The 24,546-nt window shown below is 36.2% G+C and overlaps 3 protein-coding genes across 5 annotated transcripts; 2 read left to right on the top strand and 1 right to left on the bottom strand.

Moving 5' to 3' along the window:
• Window positions 1-1,195: 1,195 nt before the first annotated feature.
• On the top strand, window positions 1,196-16,339 carry ampd3 (adenosine monophosphate deaminase 3). 3 transcript variants are annotated; one of them, XM_015383426.1, is made up of 16 exons: window positions 1,196-1,255; window positions 1,505-1,577; window positions 8,340-8,562; window positions 8,892-9,072; window positions 9,159-9,324; window positions 9,399-9,618; window positions 9,715-9,844; window positions 12,410-12,604; window positions 12,755-12,886; window positions 13,174-13,337; window positions 13,422-13,548; window positions 13,930-14,093; window positions 14,332-14,452; window positions 15,419-15,592; window positions 15,688-15,798; window positions 15,906-16,339. In XM_015383426.1, exons 2-16 carry the CDS (start codon window positions 1,523-1,525, stop codon window positions 16,080-16,082), a joined length of 2,340 nt encoding a protein of 779 aa, XP_015238912.1. In that variant the 5' UTR covers window positions 1,196-1,255; window positions 1,505-1,522; the 3' UTR covers window positions 16,083-16,339. The 3 variants fall into 3 exon arrangements, with proteins under 3 accessions (XP_015238912.1, XP_015238915.1, XP_015238914.1); XM_015383429.1 differs by lacking the exons at window positions 1,196-1,255; window positions 1,505-1,577 and adding an exon at window positions 4,835-4,923 and having other exon boundaries at window positions 15,906-16,338; XM_015383428.1 differs by lacking the exons at window positions 1,196-1,255; window positions 1,505-1,577 and adding an exon at window positions 5,500-5,689 and having other exon boundaries at window positions 15,906-16,338.
• A 182-nt stretch (window positions 16,340-16,521) lies between these two features.
• lyve1 (lymphatic vessel endothelial hyaluronan receptor 1) lies at window positions 16,522-19,074 on the bottom strand. Its single transcript, XM_015383430.1, has 6 exons — window positions 18,946-19,074; window positions 18,663-18,846; window positions 18,442-18,581; window positions 17,001-17,204; window positions 16,845-16,917; window positions 16,522-16,734 (listed from the first exon to the last, which is right to left on the bottom strand). Exons 1-6 carry the CDS (start codon window positions 19,025-19,027, stop codon window positions 16,566-16,568), a joined length of 852 nt encoding a protein of 283 aa, XP_015238916.1. The 5' UTR covers window positions 19,028-19,074; the 3' UTR covers window positions 16,522-16,565.
• A 2,558-nt stretch (window positions 19,075-21,632) lies between these two features.
• LOC107090197 (myb/SANT-like DNA-binding domain-containing protein 2) lies at window positions 21,633-24,328 on the top strand. Its single transcript, XM_015383446.1, has 4 exons — window positions 21,633-22,055; window positions 22,163-22,219; window positions 23,872-24,032; window positions 24,122-24,328. The coding sequence occupies exons 1-4, from the start codon at window positions 21,692-21,694 to the stop codon at window positions 24,266-24,268; spliced, it is 729 nt and encodes a 242-aa protein (XP_015238932.1). The 5' UTR covers window positions 21,633-21,691; the 3' UTR covers window positions 24,269-24,328.
• The last annotated feature ends 218 nt before the right edge of the window (window positions 24,329-24,546 follow it).

Here is a 24,546-nt window from a genome sequence, read left to right as displayed (position 1 = left end):
AGTAATTGTTTTAATCCATGCCGATTACAAAAATAAATTGATTGTTTATAAATAGAATAGAGATACCATATAGGAAAATTATTATTGAAGGAAGCAATTGCTAACAAAAGCCCGATCATTCTCACCATGACACAGCAACATTTCCCGATTAGTATAATACACTACAACTTGACTTTACAATGCAGCATTATAACTGCAAAGACTTGTGCAATAACTAATGTGCAATCACTGTTCAATATCCTGTGCAGTAATCTTGTTAAAGGTACCTTCTTTGGACTATTGAGCCGATGTGACAAGTGAATTTCTCCACTGTAAGATCAAAAAAGTCTACCTTATCTTATTAACAAGGTGCTATTGTCAGCATTCCACTCAACCATTAACAAAGCATCCCAAAAGTGTAACATGGCATTGACAATGTCCTTTTCTTCAGCAGAGGTGGCTAAGACAAGACAGATGAATGGAACAAAAATAAAGGAAACTCCGGCAGGAAAACCTGTTTAGAGGTTGTAGTAGAGAAAAAAACAGAGAAAAAAAAATTAAAAATTAAATAAAACATTAAGGGTTGAGCTAAAACAATAAAAACTGTTAACAAGTTCAATGCATTTTAATATTACATAATGGCTCTATGCTGATTACCACGGATATGTTAGGTCAAATTTTGCCATGAATTTTGCGAGGCACAGCACATTAGTTTAATCTAACTTTTGGGACTGATAGCTGTTTTGATCACTGTCATTTAGTTGGAGTGATGTTTTTGTAAAGTACACATTATATTTTCCATCATTTGAAATAAAAAACTTCTATTATGCATTGTCTGCACTTCATCTTCCTGCTGCCTTAAATAATCTGCTGCATCACTTTGTTTGCACATATATTCTTTACCTAAAAATCACACACATTAAAGAAGGGGAAAGCAACCTTAGTTAAAACACATCATCTTTCCAGTTGAAATAGCAGTACTTAAAACAAGTTCATTTTTTTTTAGCAAAAGGGTTAAACTAGGGATAAACATGCTGGACATAATTATATTCACCCATATTGAGTTTCGAAATAATAATTTTTAGCATTTTGATCTCATCAGTTGTTCAGCTACTAAGCTTTGGCCATGAAAGAGTTAATGATGGAGTCGACGGGCTGCAGGGTGGTGGATTAGATATTAGGCTACATACTTTTTTACAATCACAGCACAGCATGACTTGGATGCTGTTGTGAGAGAACTTGTGCAGTTTTACCCACTTCAGAGGTTGTGGAGAAGGTGAGTGGAGGTCTTTTAACAGTCAGTGTTTATCCTAGCATCAGTGGGTGAACTTGTACATCCTAAATTGTAATCTTCTATTAGATAAATGTTGAGTGGGAATGTTATTTGTATCCATTTTCTGACTATTCTGATTGAAAGGTATGCTTTGGATTACTTATTTGAAATTATAAATGTTTTTTTTTTTATTATCTGAGACTCTATTTTAGAAACATTTCATGTTATCTTGGGTGCATCTTCTTCCTTAAGGTCTGGACACTGTGAGAGATGAGGCAAGGTGACGCACCTCTTTCAAAGCAGACAGCTGCTAGTCTGGGATCCAGTGAGTTTCTTCCATTCTCTCATCACTATCTCTGTAATGTGGTAAAAGGCTTCCTCTCATGGGGTTCTGACCTCTTTGTGAGATACAGCTTTTGACAAAGTGCTGTTTTGGTTGCTCCTCCAGTAAGTGCTGCGAGGTGTCTGTGAAAAATGAAAAGTGACAAGATAAAGACATCAGGATAAAGTGAGCTGTGTCTGAGTTGGCAAGTAATGGTCTCATCCAGCCTCTAATGGGATTTACTCTGAGATCAGGAAATAATGACTAATGGTTCTTATTCTCCAAAGGAAACATGGATATGATGTACGACTCCATATTTCCACATTAAAGAGCCGCTCAGCAGACTCACTGACACAAAGGTGTTCTGCTCCAAAGGTGCTCTGCTGTCATATTGAAGATATTAAATTTACAATCTGGGCTTAATCTGTTCAGTAAATGATTCAGCAAGAAGGTATTAACAGCACATAACCCGTAGTTTTGTCTCTGTCTGACACAGCAAAAGGATAAATCTTTCCTAATTTGGCTGAATGTCAGAAATGTTTGGGAGAAAATAGAACTTTACTATTTTTTTCAAGGATTACAATGGCAATTTTAAAAAGTTCAGGTGATGATAGCATGGCTTTGTAAGGCTCTTTTTAAGTTAAATCACAAAATTAGCTCTTATTAAAGGTATAAGTGTGAATGTACTTTCCAACTGGAAATATGTTTATTTCTTCTGATATCAATAAAATAAATTACAATACAAAAAATAAATACATAATAAATGAATAGAAAATAAGTAAATACATAAAGACTTTCCTTTTGTAGATTATAATAAATAACATACGTTACAGACTGATTAGTCTAACTGAAAGTCTCAATCTTTATGTTTGCATTGCCTTACAAATGACTATTTATAAACACATTTCAGATTTAAACTGCATCTTTGATCTACGGCAGCCCAGAGTTGACAAAATAGTTACCGTAGAGAACGCCATTAACTTTAAATGTTATTGCGGCAACAGACTAATAAAATATTATTTATACAATTATAAATGTCAATAATCTTCTTATCAATTTATAGGTAGGGTGAGGCGGGCGTTGCAGAGGCTATTTCCTACCGTGACGGCCTCCATATTGTTGGAGGGGGAGAAGCGGTTGGAGGAGCGGTTCATGTCACTGCAGTTTGCAGTCTGACCATTAGATGTCGCTGAAGATTACACCCTGTAGCTTTAAAAGCATGGGAATTTCCATCTGCAATAGTGCTCATTTGGGACCTCTGTCTCAAGATTTTTAGGATTAAAATGTTGTGACGGTAAAATATCCAAATCAACAGAGCAAAAGTAGAAAACATTTCTGAAGATGTTGTTTGAAGCTTCTTAGAAAGTCATGTTTTACAGTGAAAGAAGTAACTTGGTGACATGAGGTGAAAAGCTACTGAGGGCCCCTAAGAGAGCAAGAATAACTCAATTAATGAGAGTTAAAGGTAAATTGAGAGGTGTGAGTGTGGCCGGTTTTTTTTTGTTTTTTTTTTTGTTACCTTGTGGGGACAATTTCCCAGAAATATGCTACATTTTCGGGATTTAAAGGTAATTATGGGCAGGGGCAGAGCTAGATGGGGGGCCAGGGGCCAATCATTGGCCTTCACTGTGGCCACCACAACCATATTCTTCCCTCTGATACAGATGGTGGCAGCAGTAATACTCTTAAGTGGAATATTCAAAACATTAAACATTTTTCATATAGTAACAGTTACTTGACGACAAAAACACTGTGGTTTATTATGCACATCAATATACTAACATTAAAGATAAGTATTCAGGCTCTTTTCAGATCTAAAGAGAAAATGATGAGTCTCTGAAAAAATATATATATGTATATATCTATATATATATATATATATATATATATATATATATATATATATATATATATGTATATAAATGCAAGTCATCTACGCTTCTTTGGTTAATTGNTATATATATATATATATATATATATGAGAAAATGCAAGTCATCTACGCTTCTTTGGTTAATTGTTTAATACAAACTTATTAAATAATCAATTTATGACTTTATTGATCTCACAGTGGAAAATTTTGCTTTATGTAGATGTTAGTGCTTGTAAATATCAATTTTATGCAGAAAGATTATTGATATGTTCACCCCAGAACTTACACCTGAAAGAATTTTATCCACTATACATTTGATCTAAGAAGCATGAATGTTTAAATATATGCATCTATTTGTTAGGAAAGGCTTTAGGAAAGTATAGTTTGTCTTTATTTAGAAAAAAATTTATGTTTTTCTCGTTAATCTTCCTGTTGGAACAGTGTAGATTGACCCTGAGGTTCTGGCACCTTTACACTTTCGGCCACCCCTCAGTGTACATTGGTTATTACCTGGCCACCCTTACAAAGATTTTCTGGCTACGCCTCTGCTGGGACCAACAAGTCCCCGTAAATGGACCACTTGTTGGTTCCTTATGGGAACCAACAAGTGTCCCCATGAGGAAGGTCTCTTCTTGGGGTGGGGTTTAGGTTTAGGAAAATGTATGGGTTTAGCTCAGTTTTAGGGTTAGGCATGTGTTGCTAATGGTTAAGCGTAGGCAAAAGGTTAGGGGGGATTGAAGAAGGAACAGGTGCACTTTTCCAAAATGGCTGACAACATAAGAAATAAACAACAACAGAAAAAGTGTAGCACTGGAACAACATCTCTGCCAAGATGCTTCAGTTTAAGTTTTCCAAATAGATAATGACTGTATCAATACAATTTGATTTCCTTGAATTTGATTCAATTCGATTCAATTCCAAAACACTTTATAAATACCATGGTGGAATTAAATGGGAAGTACCTCATCAGCCTTTCTTTAATGTGCTGCAGGTGTTTATAGCTGTAGGCAGCAGGGATATTCTCTATCGTTCTGTCTTACACTAGATCTGGAGAAGTTTCTGACTGAAGATCCTCCTGTGGTGTTTAACAGTCTGATGGCCATAATGTTCTTCATCTTATGAAGAATTATTATTTATGAACAAATCTCTCCAGAGGAGTTCCCAGAACAGAGGAATTCTTCTTTATTATTTTATAGAGCTTTTTTGTAATATATCTTTTTTTTCTTCATATAACCTCATTTGGGACAAAGTGACTATCTGACAACAAAGTCAATGTTTGGGGGGGGGAGTCATCACAGAGCTCTTATCTCAGTTCCATAGAAAACTTGTGGGCAGAGTTAAAAAAGTGGGTTTGAGCAAGGAATTGTTCAGTTACTGCAGTTCTGTGTGAAGGAATGGGCCAAACTTCCAGTGACCTGTTATAAGAAGCTTTTTAAAGGATACTAAAACCATCTGCTCCCAGTCCTAAAGTTTAAAAGGTAATTTTACTATATGCTATATATAAATTCATTTAAAGAAAGTGAAGAAAAAAATATATTTTTGTTCTTATCCTGATATTTAATACAATAAAAAAGAGAAACTTATAATCCAAACTGACTAAACCAGGACAAATTGAGTCTTACTGAAAATCAGTGAGAGAGAAAATGATTATTTTTGTCAAAAGTATTAAAATATCTGCTATTTACTCTTTGTAAATCCATGGGGGAAAAATAAATCTGTTTGCAATATATTTAAAAACTAATCTTAAGTGCACAAATTCTTAATGTTAGGAATATCAGGAAAAAATGTGAACCATGGTGAAGCAGTGGAAGTCGTCTCCTCATCAAATCATGAAGCTTGTCGATATTACTGGGTAAATCCTTCATAATTCTCACTGAATCATTATTTCACTCCTGTTTCAAAGTGCCCCATAGGAAATATTACTTGTTCACTTTAGGCCAAACTACAGTTGCTCGGGTATATCAGGCATTGTTTACAGATAACAAGAAACAAGGAGGGGTCAGTTATCTTTGTCATCACCTGCTTGTGATGACTCTGTAACAGAAATACTCTTTTAGTGTGTTGAAACATAGTCCTATAGTTAAGGGCTGTTTAAACTTAAACAACAACAAAAATGAGCAGATGTTGCTGTGTCATTGTGAGAATTATAATTATTGATAGAGGGCTAGAGGTGGTGTTGAAGTGCTTCTTTAAGCCCTAATTAAGAGGACTACGTAAATATGGCATTAAGGAGGAGTAATGAAGGTAAGTAAAACAAGCAAAATCATTGGGAGGTTTAATACAATAGTAATACGCAATATTTAAAAAGGCTCATAAACTGCCATTTTTATATAAATTAAACTGTGTTGGGGAAATAACCATACCTTAATATGCCATTGCTCATCATTTTTAAATATATTGAATTTTTCAAATGTTTTTACATTTTTTGTTATAACGCATTAAATGTATTTAGGTTTTCAAACAAATTTGAGTTCTGTGTTTGCTGTATTTGGCTATTACATCTTCAGCTGTAGCAACACAAATGAACAACATGCCTATTCCTATGCTCCACTTATCTGGAACAAACTTCCAGAAAACTGTAAAAGTGCGGGAAGCCTGAGTTCCTTTAAATCAAGACTAAAAACACATTTGTTTAGGATTGCCTTCGACTGTTCTAATAAAACAGTTCAACCGAAACATCATTAGTTCAACTTTTTTATTTTCTTTAGTCTAACTGTTATTAATGTTCTTTTTGGTTTCTGCATTTCTTTTCCTACTTGCTTTTATTCTTATTTTTCCCTCTGTATTTTAATCATGTTAAGCACTTTGCATTGTCTTTATACTGAATTGTGCTATAAAAATAAATTTGCCTTGCCTTGCCTGAATATCAGTAGACACCTTTGTTGCCAAGGTTTTTGTTAACTGTGGCTTGTAAAACATGTGTTCTAAGAAAACTAATCCTAATGGGTACTATCTGGACGTTTTTTGGGTGCATTTACTCTCTGCTGTATCACAGAAAGGGCAGTGATAGAAGAAGGACAGGGGATGGGGTGGTAGCTTAATGGTTAGAGCTGCAGGTACCAGATTCTACCTCTTTAGACTGCAGCTCTGGGTCTTAGAGCTAAACCCTTGGAAAGACCTAGATTGCTTCCTGTTCCTCCCAAAGGGATTAGCACAAATCCAGGAAACAGATTTCTATTAATGTAAATAAAAATAAAAATAAAAAAATGGTTGATTACCATTATACATTTATGACATATTTAGACAAAATGGGTGTTCATTGATAAATGACATTTCATACGTTTGTAATTATACTAATTTATATTACTAATAATAATGTATCCTTCAAGGTTTGCTTTTAAAACAAAACCTTAATATAGATATCATTTAAAAAGGACTCTTTAACTGTTGTGGTCACATTTTCTGTCAAGCAAACAATTTTCAATCATATTCTTATCGTGTCTAGTTTATAATTAATCTTATATTAATGGGACAAAGAATTTCTGTTCTAATATTTCCTGTTGATAGATTAGAGGGACTTTATAAATACACTCTGTCACAAGTCTGGATTCCATAGACTTTTTATAATACGTACGATAATGGATAAGACTGTGTCCTGTAGCATTTAGTGAATGGATAATGGAAAACAGATAAATGTGCCATTATGTTTAAGTACATGTTGAGTACATTAATTGAAAAAAAAAAAACGACTGAAAATCTGAAATGAAAGGCTTTTTTGATTTGATAGAGAATGATTCCAGATTTCTAGTCCATATTGTACCAAACTAGGCTGGCCCAGACAGTTAAAATGGATGTCAGTGGGGATACGGTTCATGCTGCTGATTTTAGGAGAGCTGTCTTTTAGGAACGATAAGCTTCAGGAAGAAACTTGGCTTAGATCCAATCATACAATATGACCTCAACAGCAAAACAAACTGAACAGCACTTTGTATCTCAGAAAAATTAAAAGAAAGACTTCCCAACTTGACTGAAGTTACATGCTTAACCATGCATCTTTCAGTAGGGGAAACAAAATCAGCTTAATGTTCAATAAATTAGAGAATAAATACTTTTTATTAAGCCCAGTTTTGAAAATACTTTTAAATTTGAATGAATTAATATGACATTAGCTTTAATGTATATTAAAATTACCAGAAATAAAGGCTTCAAAACATCAGTTTTTGTGTATTTAATTGGCACCACATGTTTCACTTAGTAATGGAGATTTGTATCATATTCTAAATTATCGAATGGGTTATACTGAGTTTATGATAAACATTTTTTGTAAAGCTATATTCTATTTGAAGATAACAAAACTAGTTCTTTCTAGAAAGAAGGATTATCTCTACTTTTTTGAATTTGGATAAAATAGGTCTGAAAGAATTCATTTGAAACAGAACTGAGAACATTTTCGTTAAACTAAAATCTTATTGTATTTTTTTAGGCCAGAGGATAAATGTGCCAGAAATGTTTTGTTATTCAATGATCATAACTGTAATCCAAACACATTCAGTGAGGTGCTCGAGAGTTACAGCTGAGTCTAACTGATTTTAGAAAGCCATTAGGCCTTTAAAGATGTATAGATGTAATTAGAGAAACGGTTAAATTAGCTAAATTTACCGGGTTTGATTCTACTGTTTATTCCTTAAGATCGAAGTGGATATTTAAGAAAAAAGCTCCAGTTCATCCTGCAAAAAAAAAACTTTTTTTTTTTAACTAACTCTTTTGAACAAAAGCAGTTCAGGCAGAGCTCAGAAGGTGGCGACACTTTGCAGACATTTTTTCTTGAATAATATGTGCTGAAACCCTCATGCAGGTTCAAACTGTTGTTTACAAAACATCAACTGCTTTGAGCCAGTTTATCCATGACACCCATCACTGCTGCCATTTTATTCTAGCTTCTGCCCTCTTGCAGACATGCCTCGCCAGTTCCCAAAGGTGACCCTGAGTGAGGCAGCGAAGAAGACACAGCTACTGGCTGAGAAGGTTTACGCTTCAGCACTGAAAGAAGAAGACAACAAGGATGCCCTGTCAATGTTCACTGTGCCTGAGGACTGCCCAATCGGCCTGCAGCAAGCTAAAGAACACGAGCTGCTTAAGGACCTGGCAGAGCAGCAGTCAGAGGAGAGTGTCAAGAGGTAGGCCCTGGTTCATTTCTATCAAATCATGTTTGATTGATTAATTGATAGACTTTATTGATCTCACAGTGGAGAAATGTACTTGTTACATTGGCTGAATAGTCAAAAAGAAGGTGCCAAAAGGAAAAAAAGGTGCATGGGTTATATACAGTATTGCACAGGGTATTAAATGGGTATTTATATAAATAGGTAATTATATATTTAATTATTGCACTGGGTATTACATATACATTGCACAGGGTATTAAATAGTGATTGCACATTAGTAATTGCAGTTATTGTGCCAGGTGTAAAGAGTTCAACAGTTTGGTATATGTTACTGATTTTCAGGAGAAAAAGCTTGAGGCTTATCCGCTCCAAGTCACTGTCCCTGCAGATCCCAGCAAATACAGATTATCCAGATTCCAGGACAGAGACACCATCAATTTCTACTAGCTCCACCTTTTCATCGGTTTCTGAAAGCTGTCCTGATTTCCAGAGAGTTACTATTAGTGGTGATTACTGCGCTGGAGTAAGTTTAAACCCAGTAGGTTTTAAGTAACTTTGCATTTTGTGTATGTGTTCCCTAAAAATGGATTTGATCCTTTTTCCACTTAGGTCACAGTGGACGATTACGAGCAGGCAGCCAAAAGTCTGTTTAATGCTCTGCTGCTAAGAGAGAAGTATTCAAAGCTTGCCTATCACAGATTCTGCAGAACAACAAGTCAATTCCTCCGCAGCGCTGAGAACATCCGATGGGACGTAGATGACGAAGTTTTGCCTGGTATGAGCTGTTAAGCATTTTAGAGTATCTTGTACTATTATTGTGTGACCTGATCAGAACATTCTGCCCTTCAGACACATCCCCATGCCCTGCAGAAGATGAGGATCCGTATAGCATGGACAACATCCCTGAAAACCTGAACTATGAGCTGAAGATGATTGATGGGATTGTGTACGTATATGGTAGTGCAGAAAGACTTCAAATGGAACGCCCTAATGATCTTCCTTACCCAGACTTAGAGACCTTTGCTATAGATCTCAGTCATGTTCTGGCAATGATCGCTGATGGACCCACGTAAGTTACCAAAATAAACAGTCTTCTGTCATGCAGGTTGAAAAACCAGTTCTTAACACTGATAGAGCACCAACAAAGCTCCACTTTCATTTTCAGTAAGACCTACTGTCACAGAAGACTAAACTTCTTGAGTTCAAAGTTTCATCTCCATGAGATGCTCAATGAGATAGCTGAGCTAAAGGAGCTGAAACGTGTGCCTCACAGAGACTTTTACAATGTTAGAAAGGTAAGTTTTATTTAAAAGTTTAAACAGGCCCTATTTTAGAGCAAGATTAAAATAAACCCTCTAACACACTGGGATCTAAGGTCACTCCAGAAGACAATCAGAATCTGAGTTAATCACCTGATTTTTTGCACAAAAACAAGGAATCTGACTTTGGTTCCACCCAGTGGTGGATGAAGTACTCAGCATTAGTACAATAGTAAAAGTATCGATACTCATAGTCAAATCTTACTCAACTGCAAATAAAACTTACCTGGTCAAACGTCTACTTAAGTTAAAGTATTGAAGTATTCGCTTTTGAAAATACCTAAGTATTCAAACAAAGAAATCAAAATTTCTACTATCAATATATTTCTGAAATATTTTAATTTAACTTATTCTAATCTATTTATTCTAATTTTAAACAAACTTGTAACTTTCAGAAACCACCGGATGTATTGATGCATAGAACCACCTGCTATAGATTCTACACCATTTGTAAAGAATTTGAGCATAAAAAGGCCACAAAAAAGTGAAGCTATTTTATTATTGCTTAACAAACACCTGCAAAAAACCAGATGTGCGATTATCCTCACACTTTGGCTATGGGTTAGAGGTTTAAGGTTAGAATCTATTTCCACAAACTACAACTCTGCTTTGAGAACTCATCCTACTGAACAACTAACGCCTTAATAAGAGTTATAAGCTATTATTAATGTCTGCCCAGAGTTTCTTGCATTTGTAGAAAGTCAAGCAAATCTCTAAAACAGTGGTGTCCAAATTATCTTCCATATTGAAATTGCATTTCAAGAAAGAAAAACAGCAACAGCTGATAAAGCTAAGCTGAGCCAAAATGAACAACTGGTACTGTAGTGGATTAGAAAGTACAATATTAGACTTTGAAATGTAATAGAGTGCAAGTTATTAGTACCTCCCGAAAAATGACTAAAGTAAAGGTACTCAAAAAGTACTTAAGTACAGTAGTCAAGTAAATGTACTTTGTTACTTTCCACCACTGGTTCCACCTGACCTCGACGCTGATAAATGTTAATCAGATTGACAGCCTGGGGGGGAACAGTCTCTGCGGTGGCTGTTTTATAGTAAATAGCGCTGCCTAGCTGGCCTTAGGTAAAGGTCCAAACAGTGTGTGTTCAAGGACATGTGGTTTGCAGAGATGTCAACTGTCCTTGTTCTAACCCTCAGCAGACCTAATTGTTGTGGATGAGCCAAACCACATAATGGATCTTCATCAAACAGATCAAATCATGACTATGTAGAAAATAACCAAAAGCTCCTGTGGAAGCGTGTGCATGAGTAAGGACCAGGTAATTTCCTGGTCCTCCACGGCATTGCAGACTGGTCACAGCCATGGATCAGACCAAAAACAGCAGCTCTATCTGCAAGCTTCAGGAGTTTTATAAACAGAACCACTGAGGTTCAGATGCCAATGGGTCTCGTGCAGGAGAAGATCCTTATTTTGTCATTACAATTACAACAGGCGTTTTTCTGTTAATATGTCAGTAATCTGAGCATAAATTATTACCTCTGCCAGGGAGGTTATGTTTCCATCTGCTTTTGATTGGCTGCTTTCAAAATAACTCAAAAAGTTATGGATTGGTTTTGCTGAAATTTCCAGAGAAGGTGTGAATTGTGACTGTCAACAAATGATTAACTTTTGGTGATAAATTTTTTGAAAGATTCTGTAAATACAGGTATTAATTTAAGGTGCCAGAGGAAACGAGCTATTTGGCTGAGGTCTGTGCTCTCTGAATGGTTCTATAGTCTCTAAATTACATACTGGCTCTACCTTTCCATAGGCTTTGAATGCTTTTTATATTTTTATGTTTTTGATTTAAAACTAATATATCCTTAATGCTTTACCCGAGATCACTGGAGCCTCTACAAGTGTTTATTTCCTTTAAAAAAAAAACAATATGGAAGAAATGAACATATTATTCCCTTTAGTCAGTGACACTAAGGTAGCAACAAAAACTATCACCCACTGATTAAAATGGACATCCTTCTTGACAATTACAGTTAAAATACTGATGAGAAGTCTGACTTCTTTTCTCCATCGTATGAAATAGATTTATGCCTCTAAATGCAAATAAAAACCAACAAGTTATGTGATGCATTTTATTTTCAAGACTGGTGGAAAGTGTAGAAATATTAGCATAGTAATATTGTTGCATAAATTAGTGTAATCTGGAAATATTTTCTGGTTGATTTAAAAACACCAAACGAATAAAAAAGTAACATAAACTAGCTTGTTTTCCTGCAGTATATGACCATTATAAAATAAAAACAAAGTTTTATTATTGTCCAAGAAAATGATTTTGGCAGCTTAGTCCTTAAAGTGAATCAGAGTTGTTCTCCACATAATTCAGTTTTGGTTTCTATCTTCTAATTTTATTATTCAATTTTAGAGACTTAATAATCTTATTAATGCAGCATTCGTTCACAAACATGGCAGTCTGAAAAAAATATTTGTAGGATTCCAAAAATACCTTTAATTTTAATTCTTTAAACTGTTGAAACAGATGTAAAGCCTGTACTATGTATTTATTCAGTACGTCTTTTTCCTTCAAGGTTGACACACACATCCATGCAGCTGCATGCATGTCTCAGAAACACCTGCTAACCTTCATCCAGGAACGGTACAAGACTGATAAAGACCGAGTGGTCTTGGAAAAAAATGGACAAGAGATGACCCTGCAGGAGGTTTTCCACTATCTCAACATGGATGCTTATGATCTCACTGTGGATTCTTTAGATGTCCATGCTGTAAGGAAGCAAACATTTATTTCAAATTGATTATAAGATTTTTACCTGCTGAATTTAATAAGTCATTAATCATTTCTGTGACAATAGCTGATTTTTCTAGATTTTATGTTTTTTTTTTTTGTTTGTTTTTCATTTGTTTGTTTATTCCAGGGAAGACAAACCTTTCATCGCTTTGACAAGTTCAATTCAAAGTATAATCCCATGGGTGCCAGTGAACTACGAGAGATCTTCCTGAAGACAGACAACTATATCAATGGGGAGTACTTTGCTCGGATCATAAAGGTGCGTTGTCCTGTAGCCATAGTGCAAGCATGCCCAAAGTGGGTCCTCGAGAGCCGCTGTCCTGCAGGTTTTAGAGGTTTCCCTGCTCAAGAACAGCTGATCTCCATTCATAACTAATTAACAGACCTTTGCTGATCTGCAATCATCAGAATCAGATGAATTGAAGCAGAGAAACCTCTAAGACCTGCAGGACAGCGGCTCAGAGGACAGATTTTGGGCATGTCTGCCATAGTGGTTCAATTAAAGCTATTGCAGAAAAAGTTCACTGCACTGTTCATATCCCACAGGAGGTGGCTGCTGACTTGGAAGAGAGTAAGTATCAGCATGCAGAGCCACGTTTGTCCATCTATGGACGCTCTCCCGATGAGTGGGACAGTCTGGCAAAGTGGTTCATTCACCACAAACTCCACTCACCAAATATGAGGTGGATGATTCAAATTCCCAGAATATAGTGAGTGCCACTGTTAAAAAAATGCAAGCCTCTAATCTAATGAAATTTCATCAAGTAATGAGAGTTTAATTTTTTTTTTTTAAGTGATATTTTCAAGGCAAAGAAACTGGTACCCAATTTTGCCAAGATTCTGGAGAACATATTCCTTCCTCTCTTCAAGGCATCTGTGAATCCACAGGAGCACAAAGAGCTTCATGTTTTCCTCAAATATGCAAGTATCATTATTCTATTATTATTTATTATTCTTAATGTACTCTACAAGGAAGATTAACCTTTAATTCTTTTTTATTTAGAATGTATGCAGAATATTAACATCTTATAAATGGGTTATAAAACATTTATCACAAAGCCCTTTTCCTTTAAAAAAGACATCTAAATCCAGAAATTGGACTTGGTGTAAAGATCTCCACATACAAAATTACTGCAAATCAAAGTGAAGCGTTATAATCATAAAGAAGCACTGCTGTTACAACAAAAAAACGTTCAATAATTTGAGAGAAGTGTAAGAAGGTTAATGAAGCTGCTGAACATGATTTATTCCACTATTTATTGGTTAATTACCGTGCAAAATTTTCTGCTTTGTTCTTTGCAGGTTTCGGGCTTCGACAGCGTAGATGATGAGTCCAAACACAGCAACCACATGTTCTCTTACATGAGCCCAAAACCAGAACAGTGGACCACACATGACAACCCTCCTTACAGCTACTACATCTTCTACATGTATGCCAACATCATGGTGCTCAACAATCTGAGGAAGTAAGATCTAATTACCTTAAAATTATCATTTCAAACGACTTATATTCAGGGATTTTTTTTTTTTTTTATTGTATCTTCTCCCAACAGTAGATGGTATCATGTTGTATAGAAACAATCAGAACACAGTACATCTAAACTGAGCATGACAGATGACAGAATATCCCACTAACTAGAACCAAAACTGTAGTTTGATTCAAAAAAAGTTGAACAGAGTTATATGATGTTGGTTTCACCACAGAGAGCGTGGGCTGAATACCTTCCAGTTTCGTCCCCACTGTGGAGAAGCAGGATCTATCACCCATCTGGTCTCCGCCTTTCTGACTGCAGACAACATTTCACACGGACTGAACCTGAAAAAGGTACTTTGTTGATAGATAGGCTTAACTCTCCTTCACATGTCCTGAAAAATATTACAACCAAAGAGTAACCAGAAAACAGGGAGGAAGTAGATTATGCTGTCTCACTAGGAGGGGAGATTAATTATAAATAAATTACTGAAAATACTTAAATGTGTTCTTTTATTCAAAGCTTTTTTAACCTTGTTCAAGCTTGTTTTCCCAATTTAGGTGAAATGTCTAGTTTTTTTTTTAGATTCCAGTTATTTTTTCTTAAGGCAACTGAAGATAAGAACAATGTAGCTGTGAAGTAGGGAAAGAAGGCTTATAGAATAAAGAAATTATTTAAATCAATTAAATTGAGCAGCAACATTAGTAGCTCTAAAAACAGGTTAAAGGTTTTGTTTGTTCTGAGCTCTGAAGCTGTTTCTGCAGATCTAAATTATGCGTAGTTTGGACTACCACTAACAAAATACCTTCTTCACTAATATACTTTAAAATTAGGTAGCAAGACTGTTCTAAAAAAAAAAACAGAAATGGTTATACAGATATATTGCATCCCTTAAAGGTACTGTGGAGGATCTTCGCAAATTTTTAAAATGACCCACCCTCTCCACTTTATGAACCTATTTCTCCTCATGCACGCTCTGTTTAAAAGTGGCTCTTTGCATTGCTCATACAAGCTTACTTTCCAAAAGATCTGCATTTCTTTCCACAGTATCAGACTCACCACCGGTAAGTGAAATGGGATGAGCACCAACGATGGCCTTATGTAAACATGTCACCAGAATGATTGACAATTAGGAGGACCACTTTTTTTTATGAACCACCCAGAAAAAACACATCGTCCACTATACCTTTAAGCAAAGAATTTGGCTGGAGCTGAGTAATTAAAAGACATGATAAAGGAATTTAAGAAAATTGAAGGTGTGGCGTTAAGAAAACAATGTTTTGGTTGATTTCCAGAGTCTGTTCTATCTTTCTATACAGAGTCCTGTGCTGCAGTATCTGTACTACCTGGCCCAGGTACCCATTGCCATGTCTCCCCTCAGCAACAACAGCCTGTTCCTGGAATACTCCAAAAACCCACTTAGAGAGTTCCTACACAAAGGTCTGTGTGTGTCACTGTCCACGGATGATCCCATGCAGTTCCACTACACCAAGGTAAAACATGCAGGGTTCTGCTATAAAGAAACTCATACAGATTTACCGTATATATATATATATGTGTATTTTTTACACTTTTCCTGCCATGATAGGAACCTTTGATGGAAGAGTATGCTATAGCAGCTCAGCTGTGGAAGCTCAGCACCTGTGATGTCTGTGAGATAGCCAGAAACAGTGTGCTGCAGAGTGGACTAAGCCACCAGGTAACTTTCACATACTTTTTAAAAGGAATGTTTTCTCCAATTTTCAATCAAATTCCCCCAAAAATGTTAATCAAACATCTTTAACTTCTTCTTTTTTTTTTTTTAAGGAGAAGCAGCAGTTTTTAGGAGTGAACTACCTAAAAGGTGGACATGAAGGCAATGACATCCGTGGGACCAATGTGGCCCAGATCCGTATGGCCTACAGACACGAGACGCTGTGCAATGAACTCAGCTTCATAGCCGATGCAGTGAAGTCTGAAGCTATGAATTCCTATCAGGACTAAAAGAAACTTCAGACAGAGGAAAAACTTCCGCTATACTCTATCATTGTTTTTTGAAATAAGCGGATGGCTCTGATGGTTAATGTAAAGATGAATTGCAACACAACACCTATAGGGTATCTAATTGAGAGGTTGATTCATGCTTTCTATTACCTTAACCTAATTCTATACCTTTTAGTAGCCCTTTGCACTGAATACAAGAAATGAGAAGAGCTGAGACAACAAAGATGGATTATATGCAACATTTCTTCTGTCTTCTTTCATTTCTTTTACCGATTGTTCAGTGAACTATTGAAAACATTGTTTAACTTATAGGTTATGACAATAAAAAGTTGCAAGTCTAGAAATTATTTTTGTGTAAACATCTCACCCTTGTGGCTAAACTATAGTACATAACTAAATAGTAGATTACATTTAATATTAAATATTTACAAATACCCACTCCAAACCACAAATAAAACAAAAGAAAAACAAAAAAAGAAAAGTTTATTCTGCACCAGAAGTAGTCAGATTTCCCACATCTATCCTTTGATCTTCTTGAACTTCTTTTTCTTTAGTTTCTGTAATAGTCTTCACAGATATCCATTCTTCTGTCTGCGGGCAATCCTGCTGCTGCTGCATCTTCTGTTCAGAGTGCAGATAGCAGTGCCTTCCCCTTTTCAGAGATTATAAAAAAAAAAATTAGACGAAGCAGAACCCACCATTTACCATTACAAATGCACTTTAAATGTCATCCCCAGCTCCCTTATTATTAAAAACACTCACAGCTTTAGGTATGCAAGCACAGCTATTGTTGCAAGGAGTATGCCACAGATGCAGGTGATGAGTACAACCTTTGCTAAAACAAAAACATCAGGAATGATTAAAAAAAAAAAAATAGCTAAGCTCTACTGGGATGAGAGTCCCTGATGATGCTCTTACCTGCAGGAGAACTTTGTGTATGACTGGAAAATCGCGCAGGTTCTACCTCATTGTTTATGGTTTCAGGATTGGTTGTGGAGAAAGGAGGATGGGTGGATGAGGAGGATGTAGACTGGGCTGTGAGGGTGGAGTTTGCTGAGTGTGTGTGGTCAGTGGTGCTCAGAGGGTTATCTGTTACTGCATCCTTCAATTGTATTAATGCATCTGTGGATGTACATGAATAACAGCAGATATTAAGTTCATATCATTTCAGAAAGGCTTGCTTTAAGTTATGGTTATCTGCAATATCAGTAATTTTCTATTATATAATATTTTTTTTCCCCTAACCTTTCCTCTTCTGATGTATGAAATAACACTTTACACCTCAACTATCTAGCCATGTCTACAGCTCACTTGTCTTTAAAGGTGTCTTTGTGCTTAAAAGTAATTTTTTTCCTGAGATTCTCATTCATCTTGTTAATTGGACTGGATTAGTTAAATACATTAATTTGAGAATTTCATAATTCCTTATTTTGCATCAGGTATAGAAATTGTATATCAGACACACACAAAACAAAAAGCAAGGGTGATCTAAATATTTTCCAGACGGTAGATGCATAAATACATCTACAGCATTTGCAAGGCATTTTTATGACATTGCCATTTTTGAAGAAAACAAAGCAATGATGCATCATAATCAATGGCGATCTGAATTATTCATATAATGTCAAATGCACAACTTTTTGAGAAAATATTGCCGTTTTTTTCCTTCCTTATTGCAAGGAAGCTTGAGCTAGTGCTTTAATAACCTCATCCCAAACTGAAGATAAACAACAATAAAAGGAAAATATATACATTCGATTGAATGCAACAAAAAAATATATACTTATAATAATCAACAAGGGAGTTTTATCTATCCATGACCGATTCTATTTAATTTAATTAATTTGATTAATTTTGTTCAGGTTTTTCCTTAGACAAAAAAACTTCACATTATTCAAACTCTTGATATACTCCATAATTAAAGCAGAGGTGGAAATGCATCATTCAATTGACTGGTGATTAAGTTAATTTTTATAAGAGGTGACCAGCATCATGAGCATCATCTATATTTAAGCCAATATTGCTTTTTTAATTTGACCAAAAAATTACTTAGACTATTGTTTTAGGAAGGTAATGATATGCAAAAAATACAGTAAAAATCCAGGGTTATCTTAACCATCTATTTAATTTCTATCAAATATATAAAAAACACATATAATATTCAGCAAGAAACATTTGGAACCCCTGATCAAATCTATAACTCTGTTTCTGGATCACATTTGATTTCTAAAAAATAAAACATTACCATCGATGTGTATCATATTTGTGCTTAGGTGATTTATAGCAGTGTGGAATGATAAACTTCTCATAGCACCTGCTTTTTTTTTTTGTAATGGGTGGAAAATAAAATTAGTCAAACCCGTTTCATTGAAGCAGAACACATCAAACAATGTTGTTACGGACGCTCGCCATGGCACCACTCCAGTCTTGTTTTGGCCACAGTTAACCAGTGCATGGATGCGGGGAATAACTGCAATTTGTTCATCAGTCCATCCAAACCTGAATAAAGCAGAATATTATATCAGGTTATTTCGCTAAACTACTCTGTGGAGTCATGTTAAAGGATTTCTGTGATCTCACCTGCATGTTTCCAAACCTCTGCTGAGGGCATCCTCCACCTGAGCTTTGGAGGCAATGCTGAGTCCAAGGTCCTGGCAGACCTTCCGGGCTTCAGAGGCATTGAAGGCGTACTGGTGCTGGTTTCCGTTGCCTAGGAAACTCACCTGTAGTACACCACCTATACTGTGGCCGGCTGCTGGGAAAACTAGAAGGAACACAGACTACAGTGATAAATTCTGCTGTTGACCAGATTTATGTAAAAAAAAAAAAAAAAAAAAAGTAAAAATCTATTCAGATGTCTTACCTCTGAAGTTGCTTTCAGTTTGATCAGAGGACACTAAAGAAAACCCCAGAAGAGAAGGGATGCACAACCAGATAATATTCATGACTGGTTATAGGATGGATGAGGCGTGCTGGGAAAGTGGCAGTCTTACAGAGTTTGTGTTCCTCAGCCAACTCACTCGGTTAAATAGAGGTGAATCTGTTCTCTGGGGTGTGCTGACTCTGTCATTGCCAGAGAGTAAAGGAAAGGGAAGAGGAAAGTACTGAGAACGGGTCAGATCAAGAGCCATCTTATGTTGGAAGAGAGAACGACCCAGGAGAGAAAAAAATACAACTAAAATGTGAAACGAGACAAAGGTTTGAAGAAAGTCAAAGAACAGAACAAAAACCTATTATGGAGAGATATTGAGATCAAAACTCGAAGAGGAATTGGAGCATGTTTGTGAAAGTTTTCATTATTTCCAACATCTGAACAGGGTGCCCTATGCTCAGGATTTCCTCTCTCGAAGCATTGCTCAATCGCATATGCACTTGTTATCTCTGGTATCCTCTGGTGAGCCTTTGGCACACGACGACATCCGACTTCCAGAGAATGATCTCTGCACAAGGCCTGGACACCAGGAAATGACGCAAAGCACGCTGACTGACACTTGCAGGGTTCTGTGGTCAGGAAGGTAAGTATGATAAATGACATCCTTAAGCAACATAAGCTCCAACTGGGTTTCTGTGACCATTCAACTACAATATGCCAGTTTGTATATACAGTTTACAAGAACATTGAATCATTTATAAAAGAGCATAGTAGATGTTTTCCAATTAGAAGAAATGGGAGGAAAGAAGTAGAATTTATCTGGTATTTATTTTGATATTAGATCTTTCAATGGTATCAAAATTGTCAAAGACTCTATCTTACCATATAGCAATGTGAGCTTATTCAGAAACTCAGATTAATACAAAGACTTTCTGTGTTGCAACATTTATTGCACATTATTATAAATAAGACAGAAATAAACTTTGAAATGACCAAATCCTCCACCCGGGTGCAGAAGACTTTAGATTTTGCTGATGCATGACTACATTAGCCTTACAAATACTAACACTAATGATCATTTTTGGCTCTAAGTTATAGTGACAGAAAGGTTTACATAAAATGTAATGTGTACGATATTTGCTGTTTAAGTTTCAAATTTTTGCAATATTGGTGGCTGGCAGATGCCATACAGCATAGTGTGTCTAATTTAATAATTATACTACATGACTAAGTCACTTTAAAGCTTTATAATTAATTCTGTACAATTAAAAAATGGTTTAACAGTTGCCGGCTTTTATATGCAAACAACCTGCTGCTTCTGACATCTGCCATTTTGGTTTGTAGCTTTTTGACTCACATGCAGAATACATACAGAGAACCAGTGAGTTTTAACTAGTGATGGTATAAGATGAGCCTAGGCTTCGGGGCGGGCGCGTATCAAGGCTTGCTTCATTTGTTGGAGGAGCCAAAATAGATGATGTCCGAAGCCTCGCTACCACGTGGAAGTGGTTCAGCTCGCCCGGAACTTCGGCAGCCATTTAAACAGCCTCTGTGTTTAGCCAAGATGTGGTAGTTTGTTGGAGAGATGGATAGAGTTTGGATATATTCTAAGAATAGATTGGTTGGAAAAACAACCAGTCTAGTTGGTTAAAACTAGTTGGTTGGATTAAACAATGTAATGATCAAAATCCAAGCAAGCCACTGGTCACAGATGTAATTGGCATTAAGTAATACTGCTTTCTTAAAGGTTATTATCTTGCTAGTGGTGTCAGCTGTAAGAGATGAAATTCTACTCCTGAGCTTACTGGTTCAAGATCCACCATTAACTTTCAAACGTTGCGATAAAACACAACAAGTATTTTGGCTAATGTGACTAATTTGTATTGGTTTGCCCTAGTAGAAATATAGATTGGGTAAAAACACTGCCAAATTAGATTGGTTGGTTTAATCAAAAGATTGGTTGAATACATAACTTCCGACCCGATTGAAACGAAAAACTGTGAAAAAACTATTATGTTTGAATAAAATGACTAACACCTTTCATTTTGCTCATCATTGCACAATTTGCACAAGCACTTTCACTGTCTGGTTGAGCTTATTTCACTAAAATGGCAGAAAAACAGTGTACCTTAAATAATTTTTCCCTTTGAGGACATTTTACACAAAAAAGTACAAAAGATTTTATTATACAGACCAATCATTAATAATTTCAAAGGATCTTAAATGGGGGGGAACAACAAAAACAATTGCAAAAAAAAAATCTGATTATATTACTAACTGTAGTTCTGCACCCCACCAGTAGGTGGTGACATGTTCACATGAAGCTTCATGAACTGTGGGGATCGTTGAAGCACTTTGGCCAAATGGTTCAAATGTCTCATGAGGCTTCAGCCTCTTCTCAATGTTACCCTTGAAAAACTGTGCCGAGACCGGTCCGAGCTCAGTAACTGAGATAACTTATGGTGTGTAAATGGAAAGCAAACTGAAATGAACCGGGCTAACTGCAGACCAGTTCCAGAGGTGGACTCGGCTCGGTTTTTCCTGGCTCAGTTCTCTGATAACAAGAGCGCATGAGCAGAACGCGTCATCTCCGTCTGGCCGCACACCACGATTCACACTCCGTTCCAGTAGTTGGCGCTAATGCCCCTCCGGAAGTTGCTTGCCACCAACACAAAACAGAAGAAGAAGGGCAACCATAAACAACAATCGAAATCTTATCCACGCAACATTTTAAATAATGGCTTCAAAAGATCGTGGTGCGACCTGGGATGACGCCGAGACTGAGGCCGTTATTGCAATTTGGGCGGAGGACGTTATTCAGGAGATGTTGAAGGGCGCGAAACACAATCACAAAGTGTTTAAAATAATTTCGGACGAAATGAAGGTGAGGGGATACGACCGAGACCCGAAACAGTGCCGAGAAAAAATTAAAAAACTTAGAACACAGTACAAGAAGGCTCTTGACCACAATAACACATCGGGGGGAGGGAGAAAAACGTGGAAATTCTACGGTGCCATGGATAAAGTGTTGGGCCTCCGTGCATCGTCGAGATCTCCAGTGCTTTTCTCCAGTACCTCTTCTCTAAACTCTGCAGCAACAAGTATGTTCCCGAAAATCATTCATTTTTTTATTTTGATGATCTACTAATCTACTAAGAAATGTCTGTAGCTTTCCTTTTCATTCATTTTTTTTCATTTTCAATTTTAGAGGACGATGATGCAACACCGGACCACCAGGAGCAGCATGAGTACAGCGCGCATGATGGTAAGTAGGCTCTACACCAGAGGTGCCCTATCTTTTTTAAACCAAGATCTACTTTTGAAGTTGATGGCATGCCGAGATCTACCAAGCCACACACAAGGGATGGGCAGTATTTGTTTTTTATTTGCAGAGGTGGAGAATAAACAGTAAGTCCAACAAACCAGGAAATTATCAATTGTCTCAAAAGATAGGTTGCAAACACAGAACTTAACAATCTCATAGGAACTTCACACCATATTGCTCTCTCACTCACTCAGTCAATCATCAGACTTACCAAAACTACAGAAAAGAGCAGTCAAGATCTCCAGACAAAGGCTGTGCAGTAAAAAAATTTTTAAATAAACCAATTGATACACACACAGTCCAGTAGAGATGGAAAAAAAAAAACAAAAAACGTTAGAACTGTAAATTTACAGTCATATATATATATATATATTATTTATTAATTTTTTTATTTCATTTTTTTTACTTTTCAAGGCTGCACTTTAAAAAAAAAAGATGAAATTGTCCAGAGAGCTGTTCCAAACTAAATTTCTTTTTGTTTTACACTAAAATCTGTCTAAGATCACTTCAAAGCAGGAAGAAGTAGGGAAGTCCACTATTTCAGTCCACTATATGATAAACTTCACAGGGCATTGGCAGAGAAACTGGCAGATGGATTAAAAGTCAACAGGAAATCGGCTAAAAATAGGAAAATATGAAGTATAAACTATGTGGATGTGAAGATGTAACATACAGCAGAATGGGTTGCTGACTGTTTCAGAAACTCTTTAATTTCGGGCAAAACGGCCAAAAATGTTTCGAAGAATCTGCCACGACTCAGCCACCTGACGTCGGTGTGCAGCAGCAGATCAGTGTGGTTTGCACCTGCCTCCTCGAGCTGGGCACAGAAGAAACGCCTGTGTAAACTGCTGGCCCCAAACAGAGCAAGCGATCTTCATCGCAACGTCCATGACATGCTTCATATTTAAAATATTGCTGCACAGCTGTTGTTGATGAATGATGCAATGGAAGCTGAAAAAATCCGGGAAAGTTTCAGACCGCTTGAACAGAGCAATGAATCCAGCTGTGTGCCCAACCATAGATGGAGCCCCATCAGTTGTGATAGATGTCATTATCTCATTATCTCTTTAGATTCCTCTTCACGCTTTAGAGTCCCTGGTAACAACCTAGCAACCATGGCAAACCATGCCCAGCAATCAGCATGCATAAAAAAAAGTTCCCTGTATACTTTTTATTTTCATTTCTTTATTATGAAAATACAAATTGGCCCCTCGTGATCAATGATTTGATTAGTGTTTTTTAAAACTTTTTTTTTTTGTCATTGCCATAAATAGTTCTACATTGTAAAACTTCTTGCGATAGACTGAAACTCTGCCCACGATCGACTGGTTGGGCACCCCTGCTCTACACCATTTCCACATTTATGCTTCAACAACTTTTGTTTACAGTATCAGTATTAAAATGCCAAATCTGCTGCCATTATAAAATGTGTTAAATTGTATCTTTATATCTTTCTCTATTAAATTTAAACGTTTATCATGTTTACTCTTATAATACGGCATTAAAAGAAGTAGCTGTACTTGTAAATGAATTAAGTGTGCATTTATTTCAGATTAAATATTTATCAATTGTCTTTGCTTTTTTTATTGCAGAGATGGATGATGAACAATTTCTCGACTCTACAATAATGGCATTCCTAAAAGCACAAAAACATTCTCATGACCTTTGGATGGTGGCATTTAAAGAACAGCAGGAGTCAGCCCAACGACATCAGCTCCACATGATACAAGAAATGGAAAGAAACAGACTTCAGGTTAAAATGCATTTCTTTAATTAATCAAAAATTGTAATGTATATTGGACATGGACATAAATGGATGTTTTTATTTTTTTATTTTAACAGGCTGAAGAGAGACTGAGAAAACAACAACAGGAACATGAGATGCGAATGATGCAGATGATTGTCCAACTGATGACACGGCAACCAGCACAATTACAGCCTCTGAACCCTGCATCCCCTTCGACTTCTGTGCCAAACTTTTCAAATTAGGGACCATATCAATAATTGTAAAATATGTAACTTTTTTATTGTTTTATAAATGTACAATACATAACATGTTTATACAAAAATTGTTTTCGTTACTGACTCTTTCAAACTATAGACCACACTAGTAATTGCAAAAATATATCTTAAACTCAACTGTAAGAAACTATTTACAATACATAAGACATTTAAGTCAATGTAGGCTAATTTTGATCTGCAAAGTAACGGCAGAGAGCATTTCTTATATTGTGGGCATTGTTAATATCAGGATTATTATCTCCATC

This window comes from Cyprinodon variegatus, unplaced genomic scaffold, assembly GCF_000732505.1.
Source record: "Cyprinodon variegatus isolate N-32 unplaced genomic scaffold, C_variegatus-1.0 Scaffold285, whole genome shotgun sequence".
NCBI classification, from domain to species: Eukaryota; Metazoa; Chordata; class Actinopteri; order Cyprinodontiformes; family Cyprinodontidae; genus Cyprinodon; species Cyprinodon variegatus.
This window is presented reverse-complemented; position numbering and strand designations above follow the sequence as displayed.

Excerpts from the sequence above, each read along its gene's own strand:
- ampd3 (XM_015383426.1), top strand. The coding sequence starts at position 1,523 with ATGAGGCAAGGTGACGCACCTCTTTCAAAGCAGACAGCTGCTAGTCTG. Across the intron at positions 8,563-8,891 it reads TCAGAGGAGAGTGTCAAGAG|GAGAAAAAGCTTGAGGCTTA; the intron begins GTAGGCCCTGGT and ends ACTGATTTTCAG. Across the intron at positions 15,799-15,905 it reads AGAGTGGACTAAGCCACCAG|GAGAAGCAGCAGTTTTTAGG; the intron begins GTAACTTTCACA and ends TTTTTTTTTAAG.
- lyve1 (XM_015383430.1), bottom strand. The coding sequence starts at position 19,027 with ATGAATATTATCTGGTTGTGCATCCCTTCTCTTCTGGGGTTTTCTTTA. Across the intron at positions 18,847-18,945 it reads AACTGAAAGCAACTTCAGAG|TTTTCCCAGCAGCCGGCCAC; the intron begins GTAAGACATCTG and ends TGTTCCTTCTAG. Across the intron at positions 16,735-16,844 it reads GTGCTTGCATACCTAAAGCT|GGGAAGGCACTGCTATCTGC; the intron begins GTGAGTGTTTTT and ends ATCTCTGAAAAG.
- LOC107090197 (XM_015383446.1), top strand. The coding sequence starts at position 21,692 with ATGGCTTCAAAAGATCGTGGTGCGACCTGGGATGACGCCGAGACTGAG. Across the intron at positions 22,056-22,162 it reads TCTAAACTCTGCAGCAACAA|AGGACGATGATGCAACACCG; the intron begins GTATGTTCCCGA and ends TTTCAATTTTAG. Across the intron at positions 22,220-23,871 it reads TGAGTACAGCGCGCATGATG|AGATGGATGATGAACAATTT; the intron begins GTAAGTAGGCTC and ends TTTTTATTGCAG.